The 27,012-nt window shown below is 59.0% G+C and overlaps 1 protein-coding gene across 2 annotated transcripts in view; it reads left to right on the top strand.

The window, feature by feature from the left end:
- The window catches only part of IL17RE (interleukin 17 receptor E), a 28,715-nt gene extending 1,937 nt beyond the window's left edge, over nt 1–26,778 (top strand). The window contains exons 2-16 of one of the 2 annotated variants that reach the window (XM_039482228.1): nt 5,697–5,712; nt 7,082–7,237; nt 7,506–7,612; nt 8,797–8,920; nt 9,659–9,798; nt 10,247–10,315; nt 10,724–10,790; nt 11,604–11,785; nt 18,615–18,662; nt 19,315–19,360; nt 20,462–20,610; nt 20,780–20,848; nt 23,977–24,028; nt 24,627–24,734; nt 26,005–26,778. In XM_039482228.1, the coding sequence (XP_039338162.1) occupies nt 5,697–5,712; nt 7,082–7,237; nt 7,506–7,612; nt 8,797–8,920; nt 9,659–9,798; nt 10,247–10,315; nt 10,724–10,790; nt 11,604–11,785; nt 18,615–18,662; nt 19,315–19,360; nt 20,462–20,610; nt 20,780–20,848; nt 23,977–24,028; nt 24,627–24,734; nt 26,005–26,720 (2,049 nt within the window). In that variant the 3' untranslated portion in view covers nt 26,721–26,778. Of the gene's footprint in view, nt 1–5,696; nt 5,713–6,818; nt 6,944–7,081; nt 7,238–7,505; nt 7,613–8,796; nt 8,921–9,658; nt 9,799–10,246; nt 10,316–10,723; nt 10,791–11,603; nt 11,786–18,614; nt 18,663–19,314; nt 19,361–20,461; nt 20,611–20,779; nt 20,849–23,976; nt 24,029–24,626; nt 24,735–26,004 lie in introns of those variants that run through there. The other variant, XM_039482229.1, reaches the window with a different exon arrangement.
- The last annotated feature ends 234 nt before the right edge of the window (nt 26,779–27,012 follow it).

Here is a 27,012-nt window from a genome sequence, read left to right as displayed (position 1 = left end):
ATATTTGGGGTCGGGAAGGAATTTTCCTCCAGGGTAGATTGGCAGTGGCCCTGGAGGTTTTTCGCCTTCCTCCGAAGCATGGGGCAGGGGTCGCTTGCTAAAGGAGTGGGTGGATTGGCTTATGTGGCCTGCATCTAGCAGGAGGTCAGACTAGATGATCATAATGGTCCCTTCTGATCTTGAATTCTATGATTCTATGATAGATATATACACAGAGAACATGAAAAAGTGTGGGTTGCCATACCAACTATAAAGAGACTAATCAATTAAGCTGGGCAATTATCAGCAGGAGAAACAAAACATTTGTAGTGATAATCAGGGTGGCCCATTTCCAACAGTTGACAAGGAGTGAATAACAGTAGGGGAAAAAATTAACATGGGGAAATAGTTTTACTTTGTGTAATGACCCATCCATGCCTAGTCTTTATTCAAGCCTAATTTAATGGTGTCCAGTTTGCAAATTAATTCCAATTCTGCAGTTTCTTGTTGGAGTCTGTTTTTTAAGTTTTTTTGTTGAATAATTGCAACTTTTCGGTCTTTCCGACTGGTTATGGAATGCTATAATTCTTGACGTCTGATTTGCGTAGAGACTGTCCGGTTTGGCCAATGCACATGGCAGAGGGGCATTGCTGGCACATGATGGCATATATCACATTGGTAGATGTGCAGGTGAACGAGCCCCAGATGGTGTGGCTGACGTGATTAGGTCCTGTGATGGTGTCCCCTGAATAGATACGTGGACAGCCTCTACGCAAAAGCTTATGCTCAAATAAATGAGTTAGTCTCTAAGGTGCCACAAGGACTCCTGTTCTTTTTGCTGATACAGGCTACCACGGCTACCGCTCCAAAACCTATCATAGAATCATAGACTCTCAGGGTTGGAAGGGACCTCAGGAGGTCATCTAGTCCCACCCCCTGCTCAAAGCAGGACCAATCCCCAACTAAATCATCCCAGCCAGGGCTTTGTCAAGCCTGACCTTAAAAACCTCTAAGGAAGGAGATTCCACCACCTCCCTAGGGAACCCATTCCAGTGCTTCACCACCCTCCTAGTGAAATAGTGTTTCCTAATATCCAACCTAAACCTCCCCCACTGCAACTTGAGACCATTACTCCTTGTTCTGTCATCTGCCACCACTGAGAACAGCCTAGATCCATCCTCTTTGGAACCCCCCTTCAGGTAGTTGAAAGCAGCTATCAAATCCCCCCTCATTCTTCTCTTCTGCAGACTAAACAATCCCAGTTCCCTCAGCCTCTCCTCATAAGTCATGTGCTCCAGCCCCCTAATCATTTTTGTTGCCCTCCGCTGGACTCTCTCCAATTTTTCCACATCCTTCTTGTAGTGTGGGGCCCCAAACTGGACACAGTCTCCAGATGAGGCCTCACCAATGCCGAATAGAGGGGAATGGTCACATCCCTCAATCTGCTGGCAATGCCCCTACTTATACAGCCCAAAATGCCATTAGCCTTCTTGGCAACAAGGGCACACTGCCGACTCATATCCAGCTTCTCATTCACTGTAACCCCTAGGTCCTTTTCTGCAGAACTGCTTCCTAGCCATTCGGTCCCTAGTCTGTAGCAGTGCATGGGATTCTTCCGTCCTAAGTGCAGGACTCTGCACTTGTCCTTGTTGAACCTCATCAGATTTCTTTTGGCCCAATCCTCTAATTTGTCTAGGTCCCTCTGTATCCTATCCCTACCCTCCAGCGTATCTGCCACTCCTCCCAGTTTAGTGTCACCTGCAGGCAGTTTAGCACTGTTCTCTGTGGGGGGCTTCCAGGGGGCCATGTGTCTGTTTCTTGCTCTGTGGCCTGACCATGCCATAAGAACATAAGAGTGGCCAGACTGGGTCAGACTAAAGGTCCATCCAGCCCAGTGTCCTGTCTGCCGACAGCGGCCAATGCCAGGTGCCCCAGAGGGAATGAACAGAACAGGGAATCATCAAGTGATCCATCCCCTGTCGCCCATTCCCAGCTTCTGGCAAACTGAGGCCAGGGACACCATCCCTGCCCAGCCTGGCTAATAGCCATTGATGGACCTGTCCTCCATGAACTTATCTAGTTATTTTTTGAACCCTGTTATAGTCTTGGCCTTCACAACATCCTCTGGCAAAGAGATCCACAGGTTAAGTGCTAGGCCTGGCCTCTGGGCTTCCTGGCTGTCCTCGGCCTGCTCAGTTCTCAGCCTGCCCCTCGCCCCACAGCCACCCCTTTGCTGCAGTCCCTGGCCGTCTGCCCAGCGGGTGGGTGGCAGAAGGGGCCCACAGGTGCCTGCGTTGGGCCCATGGACAGGAGGGCAGTGATCCTGTCTGGGACGCAGGCTGGGAGTTAGAGGTGCGAAGGGGCCCATTAGCTTGAGCATCAGTCCAGAAAGCAGCTGGGGTTGACCCTGCCCTGGGCACCCCAGGGTCCCGCTGCGGGCTCCTCGCTTGGAATGACTGTGCGCAGGGTGTTGCAACGACGATCGTTTAACCACAAAGCTCTTGATTCGCTCCGAAGGTCGGATGGTGTTTTAGTTGCTCGAAATACTATAACAGGACCGCTTGGAAATAGTGACCATAATACAATAGCATTCAACATCGCTGTGGTGGGAAGAACATCTCAACATCCCAACTGTGACATTTAATTTCAAAAGGGGGAACTATGCAAAAATGAGGGGGTTAGTTAAACAAAAGTTAAAGGGTACAGTGACTAAAGTGAAATCCTTGCAACCTGCATGGGCGCTTTTTAAAGACACCATAATAGAGGCCCAACTTCAATGTATACCCCAAATTAAAAAACACAGTAAAAGAACTAAAAAAGAGCCACCGTGGTTTAACAACCATGTAAAAGAAGCAGTGAGAGATAAAAAGGCATCTTTTAAAAAATAAAAGTCAAATCCTAGTGAGGCAAATAGAAAGGAGCATAAACACTGCCAATTTAAGTGCAAGAGTGTAATAAGAAAAGCCAAAGAGGAGTTTGAAGAACGGCTAGCCAAAAACTCCAAAGGTAATAACAAAATGTTTTTTAAGTACATCAGAAGCAGGAAGCCTGCTAAACAACCAGTGGGGCCCCTTGATGATCGAGATACAAAAGGAGCGCTTAAAGACGATAAAGTCATTGCGGAGAAACTAAATGGATTCTTTGCTTCAGTCTTCACGGCTGAGGATGTTAGGGAGATTCCCAAACCTGAGCCGGCTTTTGTAGGTGACAAATCTGAGGAACTGTCACAGATTGAAGTGTCACTAGAGGAGGTTTTGGAATTAATTGATAAACTCAACATTAACAAGTCACCGGGACCAGATGGCATTCACCCAAGAGTTCTGAAAGAACTCAAATGTGAAATTGCGGAACTATTAACTAAGGTTTGTAACCTGTCCTTTAAATCAGCTTCTGTACCCAATGACTGGAAGTTAGCTAATGTAACACCAATATTTAAAAAGGGCTCTAGAGGTGATCCCGGCAATTACAGACCAGTAAGTTTAACGTCCGTACCCGGCAAATTATTCGAAACAATAGTTAAGAATAAAATTGTCAGACACACAGAAAAAACATACTGTTGAGCAATAGTCAACATGGTTTCTGTAAAGGGAAATCGTGTCTTACTAATCTATTAGAGTTCTTTGAAGGGATCAACAAACATGTGGACGAGGGGGATCCAGTGGACATAGTGTACTTAGATTTCCAGAAAGCCTTTGACAAGGTCCCTTACCAAAGGCTCTTACGTAAATTAAGCTGTCATGGGATAAGAGGGAAGGTCCTTTCATGGATTGAGAACTGGGTAAAAGACAGGGAGCAAAGGGTAGGAATTAATGGTAAATTCTCAGAATGGAGAGGGGTAACTAGTGGTGTTCTCCAAGGGTCAGTCCTCGGACCAATCCTATTCAATTTATTCATAAATGATCTGGAGAAAGGGGTAAACAGTGAGGTGGCAAAGTTTGCAGATGATACTAAACTGCTCAAGATAGTTAAGACCAAAGCAGACTGTGAAGAACTTCAAAAAGATCTCACAAAACTAAGTGATTGGGCAACAAAATGGCAAATGAAATTTAATGTGAATAAATGTAAAGTAATGCACATTGGAAAAAATAATGCCAACTATACATACAATATGATGGGGGCTAATTTAGCTACAGTGAGTCAGGAAAAAGATCTTGGAGTCATCGTAGATGGTTCTCTGAAGACGTCCACGCAGTGTGCAGAGGCGGTCAAAAAAGCAAACAGGATGTTAGGAATCATTAAAAAAGGGGATAGAGAATAAGACTGAGAATATATTATTGCCCTTGTATAAATCCATGGTACGCCCACATCTCGAATACTGCGTACAGATACGGTCTTCCTCATCTCAAAAGAGATATACTGGCACTAGAAGAGGTTCAGAGAAGGGCAACTAAAATGATTAGGGGTTTGGAGAGGGTCCCATATGAGGAAAGATTAAAGAGGCTAGGACTCTTCAGCTTGGAAAAGAGAAGACTAAGGGGGGACATGATAGAGGTATATAAACTCATGAGTGATGTGGAGAAAGTGGATAAGGAAAAGTTATTTACTTATTCCCATAATACAAGAACTAGGGGTCACCAAATGAAATTAATAGGCAGCAGGTTTAAAACAAATAAAAGGAAGTTCTTCTTCATGCAGCGCACAGTCAACTTGTGGAACTCCTTACCTGAGGAGGTTGTGAAGGCTAGGACTATAACAGGGTTTAAAAGGGAACTGGATAAATTCATGGTGGTTAAGTCCATAAATGGCTATTAGCCAGGATGGGTAAGGAATGGTGTCCCTAGCCTCTGTTTGTCAGAGGGTGGAGATGGATGGCAGGAGAGAGATCACTTGATCATTACCTGTTAGGTTCACTCCCTGTGGGGCACCTGGCATTGGCCACTGTCAGTAGGCAGGATACTGGGCTAGATGGACCTTTGGTCTGACCTGGTACGTCTGTTCTTATGTTCTTATGAAATGTGGCTCCCTAAAAGCAGTTCCCCACATCCAGGTGCTAACCCTGGGCTGCCTCGACCCATGGTGGTCGCTCCGGCGTGGACAGGCAGGCATTAGCACTGGACGCTGCACGAGTTCACCTCGTACCCCCTTAGCAAACTGGGGGTGCCCCGGCCGAGGTCAGACCTTGGCTAGGGCTAGGAGAGCAGTCTCTTCCCTAGTCCGTTATTGGCTGCACCCTGCCTGATTCCGCTCACTTCCCCCCAACCTGGAAATAGGGGAACCTGGTACTTCCGTGAGTCACTGCTGGAGGGACCCCAGCGCCCGCTTCTCCTGAGCCCACCGGCCTAGGGCTGTCACGCTGACATCCCGCCTGCATGGAGAGCTGTCCTTCACCCAGGTCTGCTGCAGCCCTGTATTCCCGCAGCCCGGTGCCTGCCTGCGGGCCAGGCGCGTGCTGCTGCTTTGGGTAACCCCCAGCCCCCGTCTCAGTCCTGCACTGTGTAGCCAGGGGAGTCTGCTGGGAGTGCAGATCAACCACTGCCGCTTCCCTGAGCAGAATACTCATGGGGGCGCTGTGGGCCGGTGGGGGGAGGGGGTGGCTCTGGGTGTCAGGGGCTGCCAGTGTGGTGGGGGTGGCTCTGTCCTTGTGGGCTGCTGGGGTTGAGGTGGGGTGGGGGGGCATCAGGGAGAGGGGTGCTGGGGACTGCTGGCGGGGGGTGCTGGGTGCTACCTGTTGGCCAAGGCCTCCTGCACTAACACGGCTCCTTGTCCTTTGCTCACAGGCCTGCAGAGTCAGGGGTAAGTAAATCTGCTGTGTTAGTGGTGCTGGCTGTGGGGCAGGCAGGGGGCAGCTGGGGCGCTAGGGGGCAGCACTGCTCAGTCCCTCCCTCCTTCCACCTGGGGCTGGGTCACAACTCTGCTGAGCTGGGGTGCGGTGGGATGGGGCCATACTGGGACTCCGCCAAGGAAAACCAGGGGCTGCATTCAGTGGTGGTGCCAGCTCCCATGCAGTCAGTGCTACCCCCAGTGGGGCGCTAGGGGGTGCTGGGCTGTGGGGCGGGGGGGCTGCCAGGCTGCGGGGTGGGGACTCAGCGGGGGTGCTCTTCCCTCACTGTGAGTGCTGACCCCAGTGCAGCGCCAGCGTCCCTGTACTGTGGCGGTGGAGTGGTACCCCAGGGGAGGGACCTAGCAGGGGACTGGCAAGGCTGGGTGTCACGGAGTCCCCGGGCGATGCTGACTCTGCCCCGGGGGCCCTGGGCGATGCTGGCTCTGCTCCCTACGGAGCCGGTGGGCGATGCCGGCTCTGCTCCCTACGAAGCCGGGCAGGACTCTGGGGGAGCCTCCTCTCTCGGAGCAGACAGTCCCCAGGGCAAGAACCTCCCACAGCTTCCAGCTTCCTGGGTCTGAGCTCGGAGCATCCAGCATCCCCTGCCCCTCCGTGTGCTTCCCGCAGCGAGTCGCCCGGGCGGGGTCCTGGGGCAGCCAGAGGGCCCTGCCCCCCCACTCCGCAGGCAGACGGGACTCTCAGCCAGCCGGGAACACAGAGGTTTATTAGACGACAGGAACATGGTCTAAAACAGAGCTTGTAGGTCCAGAGAACAGGACCCCTCAGTCAGGTCCATTTTGTGGCCAGGGAGGCCAGAGCACGTCTGGGCCTCCCTCCATTTCCCCACCCAGCACCAAACTGAAACCCCCTCCAGCTCCTCCTCTGGCCTTTGTCTCTTTCCCGCGCCAGGAGGCCCCTGATCTCTCTGTTCTCCAACACCTTCTGTTGGCACTGGCAGGGGAGGGGCTCAGGCCACCAGTTGCCAGGAGACAGGGTGTCGGCCATTCTCTGTGCAGACACCATCACACTGGCCCTCTAGGGCTCTGCAACAATCCCACCCCCTGATCCCACCACCTAGATCCTTAAGAAAGGCATAGGGGGAACTGAGGCACCCACCCAGTATTTGGAGAAAACATTAAGAACATTCCCACTTTGTCACACTGGGGTTGCCCCATGTGTCTGGAATGCAGAGCGCTGGGGAGTGTAAGTGACCGGGAGATCCCTGCTCGGCGGGCATGGTGATGGGCACATGCCACGGAGAGGGCTGGGAGGCAGCCCCGCAGTCCACTGGGAGGGCCCGGATGGGGCCTGGATGCCTTTAACTCCTCTCCTCTCCTCCAGCGGACAGGGCCCTCCCCAGGCCCCGGTGCCACCAGAAGGAGCAGGATCGAGCAGCCCTGGCCCCGCCAGCCCTAGCTCTGAGCACAGCCCGGCTGTGCCAGGCCTCCCGCGACTGCCAGCCGTGCGTGCGCGTGCGCCTGGCCCTGCACACTGCAGGTAGGTGGGCCGGCCTCATCTGCACCCCGTTTTAGAGTGGGTTCCTGGGGCCCTGCTTGGCCCCATAGCCATGGAGATTGGGCCTTGTCTGAGGCCCCCTTCAGCCTAGGGGCACCCACAGAATTCCTGGGAATGACCCCGGGGTGGGGGACTCATAGGGCTGGCTTCGGTGGGGGCTGGGCAGCTTCCCCAGGAGGTGGGGTGCTGCAGAGGGGCCCTTGGTAGGGCCTGCTGTGAATTTGGGGCTCACCCTTTCTCTCTCCCCCAGGGCTGGGGAGTGTCTGTGGGCTGCAGCTGGATTTCCTGGTGCTGGGCTCCAATAGGGCCAGCTGGCTGCGGGTCTGGAGACGGCACCCAGAGGCTGCAGGCTCTCTGGTGAGTCAGCGCAGACCGCGCCCAGGGCTCCTGGCTAGTTCCCTCCTTGGCAGCTGCGCCAGGCCAGCTGTCCAGTCCCTCCTGCTGCAGGGAGCTGGGCAGGCTCGGCTGGCACCATGCTGATCCCAGGGCCCTGTGTCCTAGGGGCCATGGGGTCTGCACCAGGGGACAAGGAGGGGGCAGGGGGGTTCCTGGGGTGGTGGTGGGCTCCCATGGCAGTGTTGGGTGGGGGACGGGGGCTTGTGGGGCAGAGGCAGGGGGACTCGCAGGCTGAGTACTGGGGGCGGCTCTGGAGGTGGGGGACTCATGGGGCAGAGGCAGCGGGACTCACAGGGTGGGGGCAGGGGAGGCTCTGGAGGCAGGGGCTTGTGAGGCAGTGGAGGGGGCTCACAGGGTGGGGAAGGGGAGGCTCGGGGGCTTGTGAGGCAGCGGCAGGGGAGCTCGCAGGGCAGGGGCAGGGGAGGCTCTGGAAGTGGGGGCTTGTGGGGCAGCGGCAGGGGTCGCAGGGTGGGGGCAGGCTCTGGAGGTGGGGGCTTGTGGGGCAGCAGCAGGGGTCGCAGGGCTGGAGAAGGGGAGCTCTGGAGGTGGGGGCTTGTGGGGCAGCAGCAGAGGGCTCGCAGGGTGGGGGCAGGGGAGGCTCTGGAGGCGGGGGGCTTGTGAGGCAGTGGAGGGGCTCACAGGGTGGGGAAGGGGAGGCTCTGTGGGGCTTGTGGGGCAGCGGCAGGGGCTCGCAGGGTGGGGAGGGGAGGCTCTGGGGGCTTGTGGGGCAGCGGCAGGGGACTCGCAGGGTGGGGGCAGGGGGAGGCTCTGGAGGCAGGGGGCTTGTGAGGCAGTGGAGGGGGGCTCACAGGGTGGGGGAAGGGGGAGGCTCTGGGGGGGCTTGTGGGGCAGCGGCAGGGGGCTCGCGGGGCAGGGGGAGGCTCTGGAGGTGGGGGGCTTGTGGGGCAGCAGCAGGGGTCGCAGGGCAGGGGCAGGGGAGCTCTGGAGGTGGGGGCTTGTGGGGCAGCAGCAGGGGTCGCAGGGCTGGAGAAGGGGAGCTCTGGAGGTGGGGGCTTGTGGGGCAGCAGCAGGGGCTCGCAGGGCAGGGGCAGGGGGAGGCTCTGGAGGTGGGGGGCTTGTGGGGCAGCGGCGGGGTGGGGGTTTTGGGGGGTCTCGCGGGGGCTCACCCTGTGGTCTCCCCGCAGTGGCAGGTGCAGTTTGACTGTTTCCCGGTTGAGAGCGGGCGCCATGTTCTGGTCTCGCTTGGCACCGTCCCTGACCGGGGGCTGAGTCTCAACCAGAGCCACCTGGTCCCTGCAGAGCCAGCAGGTGAGACAAGGTGGGGGGGTGTCTCCCTCTTCGGGGGCTGGAAATCCCACCTCCCCGCAGAGACTTGGGGGAGGGGGGCTGTGAGGTCTGTCTCTAAGGGTTGCTGTGGGGGATCACGGTGTGGAGCTGTGGGGGGGTCATGGGGGACCCTGGGGGGTCTGTAAGGTCTTTCTGGGGGTACTGTGCTGTGACTTGGGGCCCGGCTCTGGGGCTGGCTCTGGCACCCAAGGCAGCATGGCTCTGGGGCCCGGCTCTGGGGCCTGGCTCGGGCCCGGCTCCGGGGCTGGTCCGGCTCTGGGGCCCGGCTCTGTGGCCCGGCTCTGGAGCTGGCCTGGCTCTGGGGCCCGAGGCAGCATGGTTCTGGGGCCCGGCTCTGGGGCTGGCTCTGGGGCCCGAGGCAGCATGGTTCTGGGGCCCAGCTCTGGGGCTGGCCCGGCTCTGGGGCTGGCCTGGCTTTGGGGCCCGAGGCAGCATGGCTCTGGGGCCTGGCTCTGGGGCTGGCTCTGGGGCCCGAGGCAGCATGGCTCTGGGGCCCGGCTCTGGGGCTGGCCCGGCTCTGGGGCCTGGCTCTGGGGCACTGCTGGTCCCAGCCTCTGCGCTGGTCCCGGGCCTGACGCTGAGCTGGGCTTGGCCCAGCCGCTGCCGCCCGCTGGCTGCTGTTCTGCAGCTGGTGTCAGTCAGGGCTCCCTGGGCATGTGGGTTCGGGATGCCCATCCCCTGCCTTCTCTGCCTCTGCAGGCCCCGAGTTCGCCTACGCCTGGCACCCGGAGGCCCGGGCCATTGAGGTGTCGGTGCCCGAGGGCCCTGCCCTGACCGTGCGGCTGTGCCACCAGCTGGCCCTGGAGTGTGAGGAGCTGCCCGCTCCCTTCCCCCGACAGGTGAGGAGCTCGGCCCCGGGGGCTTCCCCCATGCTGGGCGGGGGTGGCTGGCCCCAGGGCCAGGCCCCAGCAGCTGATGGTCAGGGGACGCCTCCAGCACTGCCCTCCCAGCGGGGATCCCGGCCGTACCTGGGGGTGCCAAGGGAGCACCCGGGGTCCCTGCCTGGGCTGGGCCTGGCACAGGGGCGGCTCCAGGCCCCAGCGTGCCAGGCACGTGCTTGGGGCGGCTGCCGCGGGGGGCGCTCTGCCGGTCGCCGGGAGGGCGGCAGGAACGCCTGCAGGAGGTCCACCGGAGCCGCGGGACCGGCGACCGGCAGAGCGTCCCCCGCGGCAGCCGCCCTGCTTGGGGCAGCGAAAGGGCTAGAGCCGCCCCTGGCCAGGCACAGCAGTGTCCCGTGGGGGCCTGGCCTGGCTCTGCCCCCCTCACCCACCTCCTTCTCTGCTGCAGGCGCTGGTGTCTGGGGGTCACAGCGTTGTGCTGCCCTACGAGTTTCTGCTGCCCTGTCTCTGCATTGAGGTACGTCTGCCGGCCCCCAGCCCCGGCCCCTGGGTCTGTCCTGACAGCGACCCCCGTGGTGGGGAGAGAGGGGGCCTGGGTGCTGGGGGCAGGGGCTGGGGCCTGGGTGCTGGGTTGGGGCGGGGAGGTGCAGGGGCTGGGAGGACGGGGCCTGGGCACTGGGGATGGGGAGGTGCAGGGGCCGGGAGGACGGGGCCTGGGCGCTGGGTTGGGGCGGGGGAGGTGCAGGGGGCCGGGAGACGGGGCCTGGGTGCTGGGGAGGGGGGAGGTGCAGGAGGACGAGGCCTGGCCGCTGGGGGGGGAAGGTGCGGGGGTCTGGGAGAATGGGGCCTTGGCGCTGGGGCCGGGGGGGAGGGACAGCGGTCCAGGTCGGCCGCTTACTCAGAATCTGATCCCTTGGTTCCTCAGGCCTCCTACCTGCACCGCGACAGCCTCCGCACCAAGCTGTGCCCCTTCCAGCCCCTGCCAGCAGCTTGTGAGTGGCCTGGGCCGGGGCGTGCCGGCCTTCGGGAGTTCCTGGCTGGGGGGCTGGAGTCCAGGGGGTGGGTCTGCTGGGCCCCAGCTGCCCCTGCCCTGAGCCTTGCCTATAGCCGGGCAGGCCCTGTGCCCGTAGTGAAGGCGCCCGCCAAGCCCCCAGCGTCTCCCCTGGGCTTCTGGGCACTGGCAGGATTCACAGCTCCGCTGGTCCCATGGGAGCGGTGCCTCGAGCGCCCACACGGCCTGGGGCCTGCCCTGGTGCCGGTGCCCACTGGTACCATAGCAAAGCGCAGCGCTGGCCTGCCCAGAGGGAGTGCCCATGAGTGGGCCGTACGGCAGAGATGTGCCATGCCAGGGCCCTGCCTGGCTGGACTGGTTAGCGACCAGGCTGGGCTGGGGTCCATGCAGGAGACGAGCTGCGCTGCCCTCGCATCCAGCCCACGCCCCCTGGCTAGCGTCAGCGCTGAGCTCCCACCGGGACCGGAGTTGTGTCGTGATCTGTGCCAGGAGAGATGCCCCCAGCGACAGAGCCTTAGGGCACGGCCCTCAGTGTATACCCCAGTCTCCCTCCACGTCACCTGCCCCGACACCTCACGGGGCCGTGAGCCCCAGGGGGACGCTGGCTTTGGGACAGACCTCGCATGGCGCCTGGGGGCAAACTAGGCTGTAGCTCCAGACCCAGGGGTGCCTGGAGCCCTGTCAGACCCCAGTGCCCGCTGCCAGCCGGCACTGGGGCCCCTGGCTGCTGGCGGGGCAGGGGATCGGGGCTGAGCCTGCCAGTGCCTCTGGCTGATGCCTCTCTGCCCCACAGATGGCTCCGAGCTGTGGGCATCCATGCAGTTCCATGACGACAGCGCCAGCAGTGAGGCCAACATGGTCATGGTGCTGAGTGCCCGCTGCCCGCTCCACCCGACCGCCACCCTGTGCTGGAAGGAGAGTGACGCGGGGGCCTGCCACACTGTCCCCAACTCCACAGCCATGGAGTCCAACCAGGTAAAAGAGCACAAGAGCCCGTGGTCACGCGGCTCCAGCGGGGAGGGAGCCAGCTGCCTGCTCCTGGAGGGACGCCTGGGCGGGGCTCGCACTGCCAGGACTGAGCCGGCCTGGGAGTTTGGCGGTGCCAGTGCAGCCTCGAGCCCCTCCCGAGCGCCAAGCCCAGCGACACTCAAACTGCTGCGCCTCAGGCATTGCAGCGTGAAGGGAAGAGCCCCTGCAGGCTGGGAGAGGGCTCAGCACCCCAAGGGGAGCAGGGTCCCCAGCTCTCAGAACACACGTGGAAGTGGGGGATTCAGGGCTGACAGGCCCACCCCACCCCCTCTGCTACTCCTCATATTCTCCAACTCCTCCGGTCTTCTCCCCTGCCATTCCCCCAATCCCTCCCTCTTCCCCCTTGCCTGAGGCCCTAACCCCCATTCCGTTTATCCCATAATGCCCCCATCCATCCCTTGCTGCAGAGCCAACCTCTTTTCCCCTGGTACCACCTGCCCGGGCACCCCCTCACCCCTCCGCGCCCCGCGAGCATTCACCGCTCAGAATCCATTTCAGGCCCTTCTGGAGAATCTGCCGTCCTCAGATTTCCACACAACAAAGTAGAATCGTAAAGTGACTGAGGGAGGCAGATGTTCCCAGATGTTCATGGTTCATTCTCAGATTTCCCCCGGGGGTTCCCTGTCCCCCTCCCCAGTGTGTAAGAGTTTCTGGATGTGTCAAGGGTGCCTGTTCTCTGCTCTTCTCCCCCCGCCCCTCCAGCAGTGTGTTCTCAGCATGTGCACCGAGTGTGCCTGATCTCTGCTCTCCCTCGCAAGATCAGGACAGCAGGTTTCCCAGATCCCAACTCACATGTGGGGTAGGGAGTGGGGCTCAGATCCCCACTGTGAGGCAGGCCCCTCCCCCCCAAGAACCTGGGTTCCATGAGGAGCACAGGAAGTGTGGGGGGCTGACTCCCTTAGATGGGCAGAAGCCCTCCCAGGTCCTGGCAGGTGCACAGTGGGGGGCTGGGAGAGTGGCTCAGGGACCCCCCCCTCTGATCCCATCTCACATGGGGGTAGAGAGAGGGGCTCAGCCCCCCCAAGAAAGGCAAGCCCCGATACCCTGACTGACACAACGACGTGTAAGAGGCCAGGTCAGCCCCCCATAGATTGGCAGGAATCCCCCAGAGCCTGGGGCACACACAAGGGGGCAGGGAGCAAAGCTCAGATACACCTGGGGGGCAGGGGCCCTGTCACAGAGTCCCCGGGTGATGCTGGAACTGCTCCCTACGAAGCCGGGCAGGACTCTGGGGGAGCCTCCTCTCTCGGAGCAGACGGTGCCCAGGGCAAGAAGCTCCCACAGCTTCCACCTTCCTGGGGCTGAGCTTGGAGCATCCAGCATCCCCTGCCCCTCCGTGTGCTTCCCGCAGCGAGTTGCCCGGGCCCCCAGATCCTGGAACCCACCCAGAAAGGGAGAATATGGGGTCCCCCATCCCTCACCTCCATGTGTCCCTGACTCCCCAGCCCCTCTGACTTTCCCTACCACCCATCCTCACTTATCCCCCTCCCCTCAATACAGCCCCAAACCCCTCTGACCCCTATGCCCCCCCTCCACCCCCTAAAATGCCCCTCCCCTGTCAGCAAGCATTCGCAGCGGGAACTTTATTTATTACAAAAATACTTTGATTACATTCCTCCCTCCCCCGATAAATGAACAAACAGCCTGCTGGAGCCGGATTTCGGCAATATGCCAGCCCCCTGTTCCAAACACCTGTCCTGCCTAGGGTCTGGGGCCTGGGGCCTGGCCTGACACCACAGCTAGCTGGCTCAGGGTTAAAGGATGACTGCACATCCCCTGGAGCTGTCAGGCTGGGGATGTGCTTTGAAGACTAACAGCCCTGTTCACTCCTCCCCACATCTGCCCTCAGGGGTCGGCACAGGAGGCTTGCAATGTGATGACCACGACCAGCTTGATCTGTTTGAAACCACGTTTTAATTTGATTTGCCCTGACGGCTTGGGGGGGCCGTGCCCTCTGTTGAGGTAGCCCTCGAGCACTGGGCACCTTGGTGCAGTGATCTGAGCTCTGGCTGTGAGCCAAGAAAGGTTTTCAGAATCTCTCCACTTTAAAAAAGGCTGTGAGGTTTGGGGCTGTAGCTCAGGAATTCTGTAGTCTTACTGTGGACTGCTAACAGAACCCTGCACCTCTGTGAGGAACCCCACGGTTCACGGCAACGCAAGGGATCTTGTAGATTTTAGCACCCTTAGAAGCAGGGCCGGCACTAGCTTAGCAAGCAGGTGCTTGGGGTGGCCACTCCGGAGAGGGGCGGCACGTCCAGTTATTCTGTGGCAATTCGGCGGAGGGTCCCTCACTCCTGCTCAGAGCGAAGGGAGTAATTCCCCCACTGAATTACCACAGATTGCTTAGAAGAGTCGAACTTTAACCAGAAAAGCCTTGCATCCAACCAGGGGAGTTCTGTATTCCACTTTGTCTTTGCAGATACAGAGGAACTGATCACAGCACTAAACATTAGTGGGTACAAGTGAGCATGAACTGATCACATTTATAATGTGCAAACAGAATAAAGTCCAGACCAGTGTGTTAGATACTTGGTACTTTAAAAGGGCCAATTTTGCAAAGCTGAAAATAATTATGAGCCAAATCAGCTGAGAGGAAAAATAATCAGAAAAATGTGAATGACAGCTGGGAATTGTTTAAGAACACTTTACTAGATCCCCCGAAAGGCCTTGGTTAAAAAACTGACCTGATTTAGAAGAAAGATGATGGCAGCTACATATATGTGTATATAGATACACATAACAAATGGAAGAAAGGGGAAGTTGACAGTAATGAATATAAATCAGAAGCTGGGAACTGTAGAAAATTGATAAGGGAAGCAAAGGGGGGACACAAGGAAAAATCTATGGCCAGCAGAGTTAAGGACAATAAGAGAGTTTTTTAAGATGATTAGGAGCAAAAGAATGTTAACAATGGTATTGGTCCACTACTAAATGGAAATGATAGAATTATTAATAATAATGGAGAAAAGGCAGAAGTGTTCAGTAATACTGTATTTCTGTTCTGTATTTGGGGGGGAAAAACAGATGATGTAGTCATATCACATGATGAAGATAACTTTCCATTCTACTAGTATTTCAGGATGTTAAACGCAACTACTAAAGTTAGACATTTTTAAATCAGCAGTTCCAGGTAACTAACATCCAAGAGGTTTAAAACAGCATGCTAAGCAGCTCACTGTACCCTTAGTGACAGAGAGGCCTGTGGCACCTTATAGACTAACAGACGTATTGGATGCATTAGCTTTCGGGGGTGAATACGTCATTCGTGGGTGAATTCGTCGTATTCACCCACGAAAGCTCATGCTCCAAAACGTCTGTTAGTCTGTAAGGTGCCACAGGCCTCTTTGTTGCTTTTTACAGATCCAGACTAACAGGGCTCCCCTCTGATACTTGTACCCTTAGTGTTGATTTTCAATAAGTCTTGGAACGCTGGGCACATTCTAGAAGACTGGAAGGCAGCTAATGTAACAGACAAAGGGTTTGTCTGTGTTTAACATGCTCCAGTGGCACAGCTGTCGCTGCATGGCTGTAGCGCTTCCGTGCAGATGCTACCTATGCGGACAGGAGGGGTAGGCGGCAGCACAGGGAATCCACCTCCCCGAGAGGCAGCAGCTAGGTTGCCAGAATTCTTCTATCAACCCAGCGCTGTCTACACTGGGGGTTAGCGCTGCATGGCTACGTCTCTCGGGTGTGGCTTTTTCACACCCCTGAGAGACACAGCTATGCCATGTAAGTTCCCTGTGTAGACCAGCCCTTAGACTTCTCTAGAGTGTCAACATTTTGATCAGAAAATGAGAATGATATAAAATGAATGTGGCACATGTGCCATTGATTGAAAACTGGCTAACGGATAGATCCCAATGTAACTAAACGGGCACTCAGCAATGAGCAGGTCTGTTTCTAATGGGCTCCCGCAAGGATCAGTTCTTGGCCCTACTACTAACATTTTCATCAGTGACCTGCAAGAAAACATGAAATCATCCCTGATGAAGCTTGGAGATGAGACAAACTGGGGCAGTGATAAATAACGCAGAGGCCAGGTCACTGATACAGCGCGGGCTGGGTCTGGATTGTGGGGGAAGGTGAGCCCAAGCAAACACTGTGGCTTGGTCTCCACTACCAGCTTCGGTTGGTATAATTCCCCTGTGGGGGGAGGGATAGCTCAGTGGTTTGAGCATTGGCCTGCTAAGCCCAGGGTTGTGAGTTCAATCCTTGAGGAGGCCACTTAGGGATCTGGGGCAAAAATTGGTCCTGCTAGTGAAGGCAGGGGGCTGGACTCAATGACCTTTCAAGGTCCCTTCCAGTTCTAGGGGATTGGTATATCTCCAATTATTACCTTTTAGCATCGCCGCTGTTGGTGTGGACAAGGCCTGTGTGGTTTTAGTACGGCTAAATGTAAATATGTGCATCTAGGAACAAAGAACATCGGCCACAGCTGGGGGGCTGTGCTGCGGGCAGGGACTGAAAAAGATTTGGAGGCTGGGGGAGGGGGGTTACCAGCTGAACACGAGCCCCCAACGCAACGCTCTGGCCAGCCTGGGTGCACAACCAGGGCACTCTCGGAGAAGAGCAGAGGTGATTTTCCCTCTGTGTTTGGCACTGGTGCGACCACTGCTGGGGCCTGGGGCCAGTTCCAGGCAGAGCTGACTAGTGGGGAGGGCTCAGAGAGGAGCTGCGAGACGCCGTACAGTGGCGGCTCAAGGCGCTCCATCCATGCAGTTTAACAAAGAGCAGGTTCAGGGCTGACTTGACCCCAAATAACCCGAAATAAACCAAAACAACAGTTAGAAGGGAGACCTTCCTCCACCCCCCTGCTCTGGGTGTTGTAACGGGGTGCACAGGGCCACAGAGCTGCCCTCTGAGCAGCCCTGCCATCCCCGCACCTACCTGGTCATGGTCCCAGGGGTGGGAAGCTGGGCCCAGCCCTACGGGACAGGGTCTGCTGCTGCAGGGTAGGTGTGGGTTTGTTCTGCAACACCCTCCTCCACCCAAGGGCTTCCCACCACCCACCAGGTGGATAAAACCAAGTGACTCAGAATTCCCCAAAGAACAAGATTTGTGGGGCTCTGTCCGCTAGTGCCTCTGTGGGGAACAGGTTTGCTAATGGGCTGCTCAGGCTAGCAGAGGGAGGTCGACTGCAACCCAAGGGCTGGGTGGTGAAGCCAGAGAAAGTCAGACGGGAAATGTGGTGGTGGTTTTTAACCGCTGGCCAGTTTCCCGGGGTGGCGGCGGATTCTCCATCCCTGGCCCTGGTTCAGTGGGGAACAGACGATGCTAACAGCTCTGCTCGAGGGGCTACAGGGGGGCAGGGTTCTGGCCTGTTACACAGGAGTGTCACAGAGTGTGGGGGAGTCAGGCCCAGCACCCCCACTTCCTGCCATTCACCGTGGCTCTCAGCCAGCCAGTAAAACGGAAGGTTTATTGGACGACAGGGACACAGTCCCAAGCAGGGCTTGTAGGTACAACCAGGACCCCTCAGTCAAGCCCCCAGGGGGCAGGGAGCTTAGACCCCAGCTTTTGGGGCTCCCTCCGTTTCCCCAGCCAGCTCCAAACTGACAAACCCCTCCAGCCGTCTGCTCCTGCCACACCACCCAACTCCTCCTCCAGCCTTTGTCCAGTTTCTGGGCAGAAGGTGTCACCTGGCCCCAGCCCCCTCGTGGCTCCGGTTACATGCTCATGGTATCCCATCACCAATGCAGACAGTCTCAATACAACTCCCAGGCAACATCCCCAGGTCAATCCCCCTACTCCCTGCTCCCTCACACTGGGTCACAGGAGGGGGTCCCAATGAATCTCTGTCTCTGAAGGGTGTGGCAAGCTGGAGGGACCTCTGGGCCAGGGCACCTGGGGCTGCAGACACATCTCCCCCAGTGCTGGGCCCTGCCACCAGCACTCACTGTCCGCCCAAAGGGATGGGCTCCCCCCGAGAGCTGTCCCTGGGCTCTGGCAGAGTGCTGGGCTGTCCCCTCCAGGCCTGGGAGGTGGAGGGGAGCTTCTCCCCCAGCCTAGGCCCCCTGCCAGGGTGGGCAGGCTCCCCATGTCGCATGAAGGGCAGGGCTTGGCCTAGGCTGACTCCCCCCCACAAAGGAAGGGGCTGACAAGGGCCCCCCAGCTCCCCTGCTGCAGCAACTGCCTCTCCCCATCCAACTGCTTCTCCAGCACCGCTCTGCAACGGGACCTGCTCTCCCAGGGCTGGCCTGGGGGCAGATGGTTTGCAGGCCTCTGGGAGATGGGGACAGGATGGGGTGGGAGAGGTGCACCCCAAGGGAGGTGGGGGAGCTGAGATATGGGGGGGTCCCCAGGAGGTGGGCTGGCCCCCCAGGGAGGTGGGGGAGCTGAGGTATGGGGGTTCCCCAGGAGGTGAGCTGGCCCCCCAGGGAGGTGGGGGAGCTGAGGTATGGGGTGGGGTCCTCAGGAGGTGGGCTGGCCCCCCAGGGAGGTGGGGGAGCTGAGGTATGGGGGTTCCCCAGGGAGGTGGAGGAGCTGAGGTATGGGGGTCCCTAGGAGGTGGGAGAGGTGGGCTGGCCCCCCAGGAGGTGGAGGAGCTGAGGGGGTAGGGTCCCCCCAGGAGGAGGAGAGGAGTGGGGGGGGGGGGAGGTGGAGGAGCTGAGGTATGGGGTCCCTAGGAGGTGGGAGAGGTGGAAGAGCTGAGGTACGGGGGTCCCTAGGAGGTGGGAGAGGTGGAGGAGCTGAGGTATGGGGGTCCCCAGGAGGTGGGGGGCCCCGGTAGTGAGGGCCAGCTGCAGTTTGTGACATGGTCTCTGCTCTGGGCTAGGCCTACACCGTGGAGAAGGTGGACGTGCACCCTCTGCTCTGCTTCAAGGTGAGCCCCCCGCATGCCCCCAGACGAGCCCCCGCTGGCAGGAGTCCTGGTGCTTCCCTGGGATCTCTGGCTGGGTGGCTTCCCTGAGCCACATGCTGAACCCGGCTCCAGCGCCACCCATCCTGCCCTTCCTGGCACCCCTACCAGAGACCCTGGGGCCCCCTTCCAGGGGATCCTGCCAGGTAAGAGCTGGCGCCCTGGCCGCTGCTCTCTTGTCGCCAGCCGGGAAGAGGCAGGTGGGCGGGCGGGCGCTGTCAGGGCAGAGCAGGCCGGGGCTGCCGAGCTGGGCCCTCGTCTCGCACAGGGCAGGCAGCCACTGGCCAATGCCCCCGGTGGTGCCGCCTTACAGAGGAAGGGCTCTGGCCCTGCCCCAGAGCCGACCCAGAGGGGCTGATGTGCCCCCGAGCCCCATTCCCCTGCCCTGCCCTGCCCAGCGCCTGTCAGAACAGTCTGGCAAGCTGGGGCCAGCAAAGGGCTGAAGTGCACAAGTGCCGGGCACCCTCCCCTGCCGTGCCCTCAGTGGCATGTGAGCAGCCTCCGCTCTCAGTGCCCGGCCAGAGGGGCCCGCTGGCGAGTGCTGACCCTGGCCTGGCCTCCCTCTACGCCCCCTCCGGGCAGGGCCTTTCTGGTGACTTTCCTTGTTTCTCTCCAGTTCTCCTACGGCAACAGCAGCCACGTGGAGTGCCCACACCGGCCAGGTGAGCCTGCCCTGCCTCTCTGCAGTGGGGACGGCTGGGTGTTCGGGGGACTGGGGGGCACTTGGGGGCCCCACACACCAGCGACAGGCTGGCAACAGGGCCTGGTGCCCCACAGTGGCTCTTTGGGCTGGTTCAGGGTCTGCTGGGCATGGGGACTGGGCGGGGGGACAGGGAGTGCCGTGCAGCAGCATCTCAGCTGAGCCCTAGACTGACAACTTCCCTCTGTGCAGCCTGGCAGCGCTGGGTCCCCCAGTGCCCTGCGCCACCCGCGCCTCGGAGCTCCCTGAGCGCAGCAATGGCTCCCCCAGCCCCAGGATGCAGCCTGCTCTGGGGGGGAGCTACCGCCTGGCAGCACCGCACAGAACAGCGCCCCCTAGCACTGCCCTGGGGCCAGCCCCGACTGCCCGGGGAGAGCGCCCCCTGCTGAGCCCCCACCCCACTCCCTGCAGCCTCCTGTGTTTTCCTTGGGTGTCTCTGTTGAGGGTTCACTTATTTTAGTGGTAAGGTGTCAGCTCAGCTCAGTCTGACCAAGAGAGATCAGCTCAGTGCAGAAAGGGTTAATGCTTCACCCAGTCTGGGGAGGAGCACTGCAGTTTACAAAGGGATCACAGGAACCAGGGGATATTATTCCCTTTGTTTCCAGCAAACAGACAAGCCCTGTGTCCCAGGACCTTGGCTAACCCTGTCCCTGACCTCGTAGCTCCGGCCCCAGTTGGCTCTGTCAGTTGTGCTGAGCGCGCTCTGCAGTTTGTGACACTTCCCAGACCACACATCTTCACCCCCACTCCTACCGGAGGTCCTGCCCAGGTCCCCTGCTTGTCCCTGCCTGCTGCCTGCTTAGCCTGAGTGCAGAGCGTGCTGGGAGGCTGCCTCCTACTTCCACAGCGTAGCGTAAGTGCAAAGAACTCACAGCCGCCTACACGTCCCTGACACTGACCAACCTCTCCCTTCCTGGTGCTGGCCAGGCCTGGCCCTGCTTCGCGTGAGAGCCAGGGATCCTATGCCAGAGCCCCACAGACGCCCTGCAGGCCCTGGGCAGGCTGGGGCCCTGATGTGGGGCGGGCGGGCCCATGAGCGACCCCTCCTCTTTTCTCCCTGTAGACACCACCTGGAACGTGTCTGTGAGCGTCCAGTTCCTGCAGCTTCTCCTTCGTGTGACCTCCACTGTCCCGGCATCCTTCAGCGCAGCTCTGTGCCAGCGGCAGGGGAACTGGTGTGAACCAGAGGCGCCTGTCTACACCATCACAAGCGTAAGTGGCTTGGCCTGGGAGCCTGGCACCCTGAGAGCCTCGGTGCTCGCTGCCAGGGAATGCTGAGGCCTCAGGCCAGCGGGCAGGATCAGAGCCCCCTGTGCCCAGCTGGGGGGCAGGGAGGGGGAGGGGGTGCTCTTTGGTTAATGGTGTCCTTCTCGGTTTGCAGCCAGAGAGCTTCGGCCCCAGGGAGCTGACCCTGCTGCTGCCTCTGCAGATCCTGGGCGGCTGTGTGCTGGTAAGGCCCCCACCCCCATGCTGCCCTGTTCACATGGCTCTGCCCTCACCTTACCCAGCCATTCTTCTGTTCATGCATCTGGCTCCCCTGCAGGGTCACAGGACCCCCTGCCACACCACAGGGCCTGGGGTTGCCAACTTTCTAATCCCACAGAACCGAACACCCTAGCCCCGCCCCTTCCCCAAGGCGCCCCCGCTCTCCCCACCCTCACTCACTTTCACTGGGTTGGGGCAGGGGGTTGGTGAGGGCTCTAACTGGTGTGGGGCCAGAAATTAGGGGTTCAGGGTGCAGGAGGGGGCTCCAGGTTGGGACAGGGAGTTGGGGGGCAGGAGGGGTGAGGGCTCTGCTCCGGCTGGGGTATGGACTCTGGGGTGGGGCTGAGGGGTTTGTGGTGCAGGAGGGGGCTCCAGGTTTGTGGGGGGGGGGCTTGGGGGTAGGGCGTGGGCTGACCTCGGGCAGCTCCCAGTCAGAGGCAGGCTCTCTACCTGTCCTGACACTGTGCTGCACCCTGGAAGCAGCCAGCAGCAGGTCCGGCTCCTAGGCAGGGAGGCCAGGAGGCGTCGTGTGCTGCTCTCGCCTGCAGGCACTGCCCTCCCAGCTCCTTAATAGAGGCACAGCTTCAATGTATACCCCAAATTAAGAAACACAGTAAAAGAACTAAAAAAGAGCCACCGTGGCTTAACAACCATGTAAAAAGAAGCAGTGAGAAATAAAAAGGCATCTTTTAAAAAGTGGAAGTCAAATCCTAGTGAGGTAAATAGAAAGGAGCATAAACACTGCCAACTTAAGTGTAAAAATGTAATAAGAAAAGCCAAAGAGGAGTTTGAAGAACAGCTAGCCAAAAACTCCAAAGGTAATAACAAAATGTTTTTTAAGTACATCAGAAGCAGGAAGCCTGCTAAACAACCAGTGGGGCCCCTGGACGATCAAGATACAAAAGGAGCGCTTAAAGACGATAAAGTCATTGCGGAGAAACTAAATGGATTCTTTGCTTCAGTCTTCACGGCTGAGGATGTTAGGGAGATTCCCAAACCTGAGCCAGCTTTTGTAGGTGACAAATCTGAGGAACTGTCACAGATTGAAGTGTCACTAGAGGAGGTTTTGGAATTAATTGATAAACTCAACATTAACAAGTCACCGGGACCAGATGGCATTCACCCAAGAGTTCTGAAAGAACTCAAATGTGAAGTTGCGGAACTATTAACTAAGGTTTGTAACCTGTCCTTTAAATCGGCTTCTGTACCCAATGACTGGAAGTTAGCTAATGTAACGCCAATATTTAAAAAGGGCTCTAGGGGTGATCCCGGCAATTACAGACCGGTAAGTCTAATGTCGGTACCGGGCAAATTAGTGGAAACAATAGTGAAGAATAAAATTGTCAGACACATAGAAATACATAAACTGTTGAGCAATAGTCAACATGGTTTCTGTAAAGGGAAATCGTGTCTTACTAATCTATTAGAGCTCTTTGAAGAGGTCAACAAACATGTGGACAAGGGGGATCCGGTGGACATAGTGTACTTAGATTTCCAGAAAGCCTTTGACAAGGTCCCTCACCAAAGGCGCTTACGTAAATTAAGCTGTCATAGGATAAAAGGGAAGGTCCTTTCATGGATTGAGAACTGGTTAAAGGACAGGGAACAAAGGGTAGGAATTAATGATAAATTCTCAGAATGGAGAGGGGTAACTAGTGGTGTTCCCCAAGGGTCAGTCCTAGGACCAATCCTATTCAACTTATTCATAAATGATCTGGAGAAAGGGGTAAACAGTGAGGTGGCAAAGTTTGCAGATGATACTAAACGGCTCAAGATAGTTAAGACCAAATCAGACTGTGACAAACTTCAAAAAGATCTCACAAAACTAAATGTTTGGGCAACAAAATGGCAAATGAAATTTAATGTGGATAAATGTAAAGTAATGCACATTGGAAAAAATAACCCCAACTATACATACAACATGATGGGGGCTAATTTAGCTACAACTAAACAGGAAAAAGATCTTGGAGTTATCGTGGACAGTTCTCTGAAGATGTCCACGCAGTGTGCAGCAGCAGTCAAAAAAGCAAACAGGATGTTAGGAATCATTAAAAAGGGGATAGAGAATAAGATTGAGAATATCTTATTGCCCTTATATAAATCCATGATACGCCCACATCTTGAATACTGTGTACAGATGTGGTCTCCTCACCTCAAAAAAGATATTCTAGCACTAGAAAAGGTTCAGAAAAGGGCAACTAAAATGATTAGGGATTTGGAGAGGGTCCCATATGAGGAGAGATTAAAGAGGCTAGGACTCTTCAGCTTGGAAAAGAAAAGACTAAGGGGGGATATGATAGAGGTATATAAAATCATGAGTGGTGTGGAGAAAGTGAATAAGGAAAAGTTATTTACTTGTTCCCATAATATAAGAACTAGGGGCCACCGAATGAAATTAATGGGCAGCAGGTTTAAAACAAATCAAAGGAAGTTCTTCTTCACGCAGCGCACAGTCAACTTGTGGAACTCCTTGCCTGAGGAGGTTGTGAAGGCTAGGACTATAACAGGGTTTAAAAGAGAACTGGATAAATTCATGGTGGTTAAGTCCATTAATGGCTATTAGCCAGGATGGGTAAGAATGGTGTCCCTAGCCTCTGTTTGTCAGAGGGTGGAGATGGATGGCAGGAGAGAGATCACTTGATCATTGCCTGTTAGGTTCACTCCCTCTGGGGCACCTGGCATTGGCCGCTGTCGGTAGACAGGATACTGGGCTGGATGGACCTTTGGTCTGACCCAGTCTGGCCGTTCTTATGTTCTTTTGGCTACTTCCCGGCCAATGGGAGCTTGGAGCTGGTGCTTGGGGCAGGGGCAGCGCGCAGAGCCTCCTGGGCCTCCTGCCTAGGAGCCGGACCTGCGCGGTGCTGACCAGAGACGCCAGGGTCCCTTTTCGACTCAGTGTTCCGGTCAAAAACCGGATATCTGGCAACCCTAACAGAGCCCCCTGCCCCGCTGTGTCACAGAGCCCCCTCCCTGCCCCGTCACACAGCCCCCTACCCCCTTCCCCCTCTCCACCTGCAGGGTCACAGGACCCCCTGCCACGTCACAGGGTCCCTTGGTGTCAACCCCCCCATGTGCTCTCTCTGTGCCCGGCAGGTGTGGCGCGCCGACGTGCAGTTTGCCCGGAAGCAGCTCCTGTGCCCAGATGGTGAGTGTGGCCCCATGCAGAACCCCGGGGGGCAGCCAGAGGCAGAGAGGTCATGGCGAGGAGGGAGCAGATGGGCCCGTCTGCCCCTGCGTCGGTCACCAGCCCCAGCCCCACCCAACCCCCGCACCCTGACCCAGCTGCTGAGTGAGACCCAGGTGTCTCAGCCCGTGGGAGCCTGGCTGGCCTGTGGCCCTGGCAGAGAACAGGAGGGCCCCAGCGCCTGAGGCCCCCATGGCAGGGAAGTGATTCAGTGACCTGCACCCCAGGCCGCGGAGGAAGGCGACCCCCCCGAGGTCACTGCCCCTCTGCCCTGGGGCGCTGGGTTAGCCCCGGAGCAGGTGAGCGAGAGCCAGCCGCCAGCACTGAGAGGGAGACGGCTCGGTGCCCCTCAGAGCCCTGGCCCTGCCCAGGGCCCCGTCTCCAGCCAGGGCCACTCCCCTGCTTCAGAGGAAGGAGCCAAAAACACCAACCCCAGAGGATATGCCGGGGGAGGGGCTCCCTTCCTGACCCCTGCCGCTGTTCGGCTGCAGTGATGAAGCATGAGCTTGTAGCACCAGAAGGCAGCACTGCACAGCACCTCTCACCACTTCTCTTCCAGTTGCTCGCACGCGCTTTGGGCTGCTCGCCCTGGGGCTGGCCCTGGCTCTGGGGCTGCTGGGGACCGTCCTGCTGATGAACTACAGGAGCCTCCGGAAACTCACCACAGGTGAGGGGCTGGGATCCCAGGGGGCAGAGTAGCTGGGGGCCAGGATCCTGGGGGGTTGGGGCAAGGAGCCAGTGAGGGGCTGGGATCCCGGGGGGCAGGGATCCCGGGGGGCCGAGGGGCTGGGGGCAAGGATCCTGGGGGGATGGTGCAAGGAGCCAGTGAGGGGCTGGGATCCCGGGGCAGAGTAGCTGGGGCCAGGATCCTGGGGGCTGGGGCAAGGAGCCAGTGAGGGCTGGGATCCCGGGGGCAGACGGGCTGGGGGCCAGGAACCTGGGGGGTGGGGGCAAGGAGCCAGTGAGGGGCTGGGATCCCGGGGGGCAGAGTAGCTGGGGGCCAGGATCCTGGGGGGTTGGGGCAAGGAGCCAGTGAGGGGCTGGGATCCTGGGGGGCAGAGTAGCTGGGGGCCAGGATCCTGGGGGGCTGGGGCAAGGAGCCAGTGAGGGGCTGGGATCCCGGGGGGCAGAGGGCCGGGATCCTGGGGGGTTGGGGCAAGGAGCCAGTGAGGGGCTGGGATCCCCAGTGGGCAGAGGGGCTGGGGGCTGGGTTCCGGGGGGGCAGAGGAAACAGGATCTTATGAGGATCTGGGGGCTGGGATCCCGGGGAGCAGAGTAGCTGTGGGCCAGGATCCTGGTGGGTTGGGGAAAGGATCCAGTGAGGGGCTGGGATCCCCGGAGGGCAGAGGGGCTGGGGGCCAGTGAGGGGCTGGGATCCCGGGGGCAGAGGGGCTGGGTTCCGGGTGGCAGAGGGGACAGGATCTGATGAGGATCTGGGGGCTGGGTTCCGGGGGGTTGGAGCAAGAAGCCAGTGAGGGGCTGGGATCGCGAGGGGCAGAGGGCCTGGGGGCTGAATTCTGGGGGCGCAGATGGGACAGGATCTGATGAGGATCTGGGGGCTGGGTTCCGGGGGGCAGAGGGCCTGGGGGCTGGGTTCCGGGGGGCAGAGGGAACAGGATCTGATGAGGATCTGGGGAACGGAGGGGCTGGGGGCTGGGATCGGGTGGGTAGAGGGGACAGGATCTGAGGAGGATCTGGGGGCTGGGAGCTGAGGGGCAGAGGGGACAGGATCCTGGGGGGCTGTAGGCACAGTTGGCCAGGAAGCAGCAGGGAAGGGAGCAGGAGACGGGATCCGGTGGGGAGGGCCCTGCATGGGAGCTCAGCCAGGCGAAGGGCTCTGTCAGCCAGGCAGCCTGGAGCGCTGTGCCCAGGAGCCGCCCTCTGCAGAGCCCTGGGCCGGGGGCAGCCCTGCCACTGACCCTGCCCTCTCCCCACAGCGCCGCGGGGCCCTCGGCCCGTCCTGGTGGTCTATTCCCCCGACTCTGAGGAGCACAAGATTCTGGTCTGCGCCTTGGCGGACGTGCTGCGCTCGGCGCTGGGCTGCGACGTGCGGCTGGACCTGTGGGAGGCGGGCAGCGTGGGGCGGCTGGGGGCACTGCCCTGGCTCTATGTGCAGCGGGAGCTGGTGGCCCGGGAGCAGGGCACGGTGCTGCTCCTGTGGAGTCAGGGCAGCGCCCGGCTCTACCAGCTGTGGCGGGGGGCGGCCGCAGGCAGCAGCGGCTCTCCGGACCCCCATGACCTGTTCGGCGCAGCCATGTCCTGTCTGCAGAGCGAGCTGCAGTTGGGCAGGGGGGCAGGGCAGCTGGGCGACTGGGCGCTGGCCTACTTTGGCGAGCTGTGCAGCCAGCGAGACGTGCCGCCTGCCCTGTGCCTACTGCCCTGCTACCGCCTGCCGCGGGACCTGCCTGGCCTGGCACGCTTGCTGCAGGGCAGTGCCCAGCCCCCCGCCTGGCTCGGCCCCAGCACGCTGCTGCACAGGCTGCTCACGTCAGAGACGAGAAAGTGCCTGCAAGGCAGGGTGGAGCTGTGCCGGCTGCAGCAGCCCAAGGGGGCGCCCCTGGCCAGGCTGCCAGCCCACCAGGTGGGGTCTGTGGGGCTCAGCCCCCGCGCCCCTCTAGCCAGGCCGACCTCACAGAGACCCAGCTGCTCCTGAGCATGCTGCAGCGGGACACGTGCCAAGGACCTGGGCCGGGGAAGGGACTCAGGGTGCCGTAGTTGGGATGATTGGGAGGGGGAGCAGAGCCCCCACCAGGGTCCCTGGAGATGCCAGAGAGGGGCTGGTGTGGACATGGCTGGGCTCCAGGGTGCCACATCCATTCCCGAGACCAAATGTGTCTGCAAGGGGCTGGCATTGCCCGGCCCCAGGAGAGCGCAGGTGTCCTGACGAGGGCCGGCCTGTGAGCCTGGGTTTGCTTGGGGCTGGAAACTGCCTGGTGCAGGGTCTG

Source organism: Mauremys reevesii, linkage group 7, assembly GCF_016161935.1.
Source record: "Mauremys reevesii isolate NIE-2019 linkage group 7, ASM1616193v1, whole genome shotgun sequence".
Lineage (NCBI taxonomy): Eukaryota > Metazoa > Chordata > Testudines > Geoemydidae > Mauremys > Mauremys reevesii.
The sequence above is the reverse complement of the archived record's forward strand: the minus strand, read 5'-3'. Positions and strand labels throughout refer to the sequence as shown.